Genomic DNA, 5,509 nt, shown 5'->3' on the forward strand with positions numbered 1-5,509 from the left:
TAGATAAATTGTGTGCTACCCATCAGGGTCCAACATCTCACTAATGTGGGAGTATGTGTGCCATCCACAGATAGCTTGAGGATTCACTGTCTCTTCTACATGTATGTTTAAAATAAAAACATGAATCTGTGAATTACTTTAATAGCTCAGTGTTGTATGCAAGATGTACAGTGGGTACGGAAAGTATTCAGACCCCTTTAAATATTTCACTGTTTCATTGCAGCAATTTGCAAAAATCAAAAAAGTTCATTTTATTTCTCATTAATGTTCACTCAGCACCTCATCTTCACAGAAAAAAATAGAAAAGTAGAAATTTTTGCAAATTTAATAAAAAAGAAAAACTGAAATATCACATGGTCATAAGTATTCAGACCCTTTGCTGTGACACTCATATTGAACTCACATGCTGTCCCTTCTTCTGATCCTCCTTGAGATGGTTCTACTCCTTCATTGGAGTCCAGCTGTGTTTAATTATACTGATTGGACTTGATTAGGAAAGGCACACACCTGTCTATATAAGACCTTCCAGCTCACAGTGCATGTCAGAGCAAATGAGAATCATGAGGTCGACGGAACTGCCCAAGGAGCTCAGAGACAGAATTGTGTCAAGGCACAGATCTGGCCAAGGTTACAAAAGATTTTCTGCAGCACTCAAGGTTCCTAAGAGCACAGTGGCCTCCATAATCCTTAAATGGAAGAAGTTTGGGACCACCAGAACTCTTCCTAGACCTGGCCGTGCAGCCAAACTGAGCCATCGTGGGAGAAGAGCCTTGGTGAGAGAGGTGAAGAAGAACCCAAAGATCACTGTGGCTGAGCTCCAGAGATGCAGTAGGGAGATGGGAGAAAGTTCCACAAAGTCAATTATCACTGCAGCCCTCCACCAGTCGGGGCTTTATGGCAGAGTGGCCCGACGGAAGCCTCTCCTCAGTGCAAGACATATGAAAGCCTGCAGAGAGTTTACCAAAAAACACATGAAGGACTCCCAGACTATGAGAAATAAGATTCTCTGGTCTGATGAGACCAAGATTGAACTTGTTGGTGTAATTCTCAGCGGTATGTGTGGAGAAAACCAGGCACTGCTCATCACCTGCCCAATACAATCCCAACAGTGAAACATGGTGGTGGCAGCATCATGCTATGGGGGGGGGGGGTTTCAGCTGCAGGGACAGGACGACTGGTTGCAATTGAAGGAAAGATGAATGCGGCCAAGTACAGAGATATCCTGGAAGAAAACCTCTTCCAGAGTGCTCTGGACCTCAGACTGGGCCGAAGGTTCACCTTCCAACAAGACAATGACCCTAAGCACACAGCTAAAATAACAAAGGAGTGGCTTCGGAACAACTCTGTGACCGTTCTTGACTGGCCCAGCCAGAGCCCTGACCTAAACCCAATGGAGCATCTCTGGAGAGACCTGAACATGGCTGTCCACCAACGTTCACCATCCAACCTGACGGACCTGGAGAGGATCTGCAAGGAAGAATGTCAGAGGATCCCCAAATCCAGGTGTGAAAAACTTGTTGCATCATTCCCAAGAAGACTCATGGCTGTACTAGCTCAAAAGGTTCTACTCAATACTGAGCAAAGGGTCTGAATACTTATGACCATGTGATATTTCAGTTTTTCTTTTTTAATAAATTTGCAAAAATTTCTACATTTCTGTTTTTTTCTGTCAAGATGGGGTGCTGAGTGAACATTGATGAGAAATAAAATGAACTTTTTTGATTTTAGCAAATGTCTGCAATGAAACAGAGTGAAACATTTAAAGGGGTCTGAATACTTTCCGTACCCACTGTATGTTTATAAACAGCAGTGGCATGGCCACCCTGTACCTTGCACATGTTTAAATTAAAAACATGAATATATGAACCTGTGTAATATTTGAATAGCTTAGTATTGAATGCACAATATCAGGGTAGTTATGTTTATACATGGCACTAGGCCCAGTTTAATATAAAACACAGTTTTATACAATATATATAGTAGGGGGTCCCTGCTCCATCTCTCCACGTGTTTGGGGGTCCTTGGCCTGAAACACGTTGAAGACCCCTGCCCTAGAGGACAGAGGACAGAGGACCAGGGTGAGACAGAGACATGTCAACCAAGTCGTCTGCACACGTGTGTGTGTCTGCGACGAAAGCATCTGTTTGTGTGTCTGTCTCTGACCTGGTGCTGCGTCCAGGCCGCCGGGATGTCGGGTCGTCCTCGGTCCCTCAGGACGATGTCCCTCATGCTGTCCACACACGGCTGCTCACACACCTGAGAGCAGAAGGCCGGCTCGTAGCTGTCCACCTCTGCAGCAGCACCACACACACACACACACACACACACACACACACACACACACACACACACACACACACAGAGGCACACACACACACACACACACACACACACACACACACACACACACACACACACACACAGAGGCACACACACACACACACACACACACACACACACACACACACACACACACAGACAGACACAAAGAGGCACAGACACACACGCACACACACACACACACACACAGACACACACACACACACTTAGAAACATCCTCAAACAGAAATGATTCACAGTCTGGACCACAGGTTGAAGTCGAGGACCACCCCCCCCACCCACCTGTCTAGCTCCGCCTCCAGCTGGCAGTAGGCGGCGTAGGCCACGATGTTCTCCTGCTCGGTGGGGACGCCGCTGACGTACAGCACGAAGTCAGACCCGCCCACCCCGGGGCCGTCGGGGGGCCTGAGGGGCCACAGGACCTCCCAGACTCACTGCACACTTTACACTGCTGAGAGGGGAGATCAAAGGAAACGTTAGGAGCTCCTGTCTTTGTTCTTTCTTTCCTTCACCTCCTTCACCTCCTTCACCTCCTTCACCTCCTTCTGTCTATCTCCCCAGCTGCCTCTTTGCCCCCCCCCCCCTCTTCACCATATCCACACAGTTACAGAACAGTATCAAGGATAATGACATGTAATGCAATTAGAATTAGCATCAGAGCTCCTCAGCACAGACTCATGGAGCTGATAACATGTCTGCATCACACTGCTGAGACTCTAGTAAACGTCTTGTTGTCACGTTATCCCTCCTCTGACCTGCAGGTGGTGCTGTGGCACGACCACAGTAGCGATGAGGGTCGTCTCTCTTCCTCAGGTACTGGCTGGTGGAGCATTGGAGCAAGTAGATTAAAAGTTATAAGTAACTTTTGAGTATGGATTTAATTTATTATTAATATTCCCAGCCAAGTTTTTATTAATTTATTATTAATAAAAAATGTAATGGAATAAGTGATTTAACTGATCTGGAAACTGAAGTGAACATGATCCAAACCACATCCACACACTTCTTCTTCTTCTTCTTCTTTCTTCTGTGTATTGGGCCTGGAACCAACGTCCAGGTGCATTACTGCTGCTGTACCCCCCCCCCTCCCCCCCCCCCTCTCTGTGTGGATGGAGCCTGAGTTTTGTGTGTCTGTCTTCAGGCTGGTGTGTGAATGGACGTGTGTGTCCTGTTCCCACGCTCCGACCCTCAGACACTGTGAACTGATTAAAGAGACGTGATTGGCTGAGCAGGATGTCTCTCTGATGTCTCAGTGATTCATTTGTCTGATTCACTTAAATCTTCCTTTTCATGTTTCTGTCTTTGACCGCAGTCCCGACCTGTGAGTTCTGGTTTGTCAGCTGACCTGAGGTCTGTGCTGCGGAGACGTCAGGACGTCCTCAACAGACACTGAGGGTCTGGTCCATGTCCCGTCTGTGAACATGGAGGTTTCACAAGTATCACAGAACAGCAGCCTTACGGCTCAACAAGGCCAGAGGTGAGTAGAGTCGACTCCATGAGATCTGGAGTTCCAAACAACATCAACACAAAGATAATAACAAAGATAATAACCCTGAGAGACATGAGTGAATACACAGAGCTCCTGCCAGAGAGGATTTACAATGCAAAGCAGCCAGAACAATGGAAGAGGAGTTCAGATGCCTCCAGAAATACATAAGAAAAAATTGTTGTTTGCATCTTTGCCTTTTTGCATGAGGAGTTCAACAGAACACTATTGTCTGTAGCAGAGGAGGAGCTGGAGTTACATTTCCCTAAAGCTGCACTAGAGCTGGATCAGTTAGGTGTTGGTGGAGGACACTGGGACAGACAGTCCACCGAGCAGCATCAGGATGGACCGGATCCTCTTTGGTGTCTTGTGTCTCTCAGGTCAGTGAATTTAACTGTTTGTATGATGTCTAACAGGAAATATGAATAGAGATTAATTTGAGTCCTCATATATAACAACAATAACTGGTTTCCTCCTCAGGGTGCCTCACCTTCTCCACCTGCCTCCTCCACCAGTACCACTTTGTGTCTGAAGCAAGGACTTGGACTGAAGCTCAGAGCTACTGCAGAGAGAAGTACACCGACCTGGCCACTGTGGGAAACACTGAAGAAATGGAGGAACTGAAAGACACAGTTTCTGCTGCTGGTCACAGGTCTCAGGTTTGGATCGGCCTGTACAGTCATGTGGACTGGAAGTGGTCAGATGGGTTCAACCAGAGTGGAGATGAATATAGGAACTGGAACGATCACCAACCAAACTATAATGAAGCCAATCAGTTCTGTGTGGGAATGACTAGACAAGGAACATGGTTTGATTATTACTGCCATGTAAAGCCTACATTTGTCTGCTACAATGGTAATGTTGTGCTTTATATTGATCTTTACGATACAACATCATGTTTAAGAAATGATTTTGAAATCCATTGTGTGATCTCAACAATCCCTCTTTTGTTCTCAGACTCAGCTGCAGGAGGATTCGAGTTTGTGCGAGTGAATACACGAAAGACTTGGTCTGAGGCTCAGAAGCACTGCAGAGAACACTTCACAGATCTGGCCACTGTGAGGAACGACGATGAAAACGAAGAGATAAAGAGCTTGATATCCCGTGGCAATTGGGCATGGATCGGTTTGTACAGAGATTCTCAGATTTACTGGTCCGACGGGAGTCACTTCTCTTTCAGCTCCTGGTCCCCGGGTGTCAACTCACCTGACTCGATGGAAGTCGGATGTGGTGTTGCAGATTTGAACAAGGGAGGAAAATGGAGATTAATTTCCTGTGAAGTAAGAAAACCTTTTGTCTGCTACAGCATGGAACAGCGCGGCTGGTGCTTCCAGTGAGAGAGAGAGAGAGAGAGAACACATCCTGACATCAGAAAAACAGTAATTGTCTCAATAGTGATTCTAATAACGTTAATGCATTAATGAATATTTGGATGATGTTGGTTTTGACTACTGTTTCTTTTCAGTGAGAGAAACTAGAAATGTCTTGTGATGTACTTGTGTGTTATCACTTCATGAATCTGCTCTGTGATGATTCTTCAACACAAACAGACACTTTGGATCATTTAGACTCCGTCTGGTTTCAAACTCCTTCTGTATCTTTTCGTTACTATTTTGCATTTTGCATTTCACTTTTTACTTTTTTATATCTTTTATCTTTTATATATTTTATATAGATATGTTT

At 45.5% G+C, this 5,509-nt stretch overlaps 1 protein-coding gene across 1 annotated transcript; it reads left to right on the top strand.

Moving 5' to 3' along the window:
* Positions 1-4,369: 4,369 nt before the first annotated feature.
* LOC133022122 (macrophage mannose receptor 1-like) lies at positions 4,370-5,187 on the top strand. Its single transcript, XM_061089133.1, has 2 exons — positions 4,370-4,681; positions 4,784-5,187. Exons 1-2 carry the CDS (start codon positions 4,438-4,440, stop codon positions 5,161-5,163), a joined length of 624 nt encoding a protein of 207 aa, XP_060945116.1. The 5' UTR covers positions 4,370-4,437; the 3' UTR covers positions 5,164-5,187.
* Positions 5,188-5,509: the final 322 nt, after the last annotated feature.

This window comes from Limanda limanda, chromosome 16, assembly GCF_963576545.1.
Source record: "Limanda limanda chromosome 16, fLimLim1.1, whole genome shotgun sequence".
NCBI classification, from domain to species: domain Eukaryota; kingdom Metazoa; phylum Chordata; class Actinopteri; order Pleuronectiformes; family Pleuronectidae; genus Limanda; species Limanda limanda.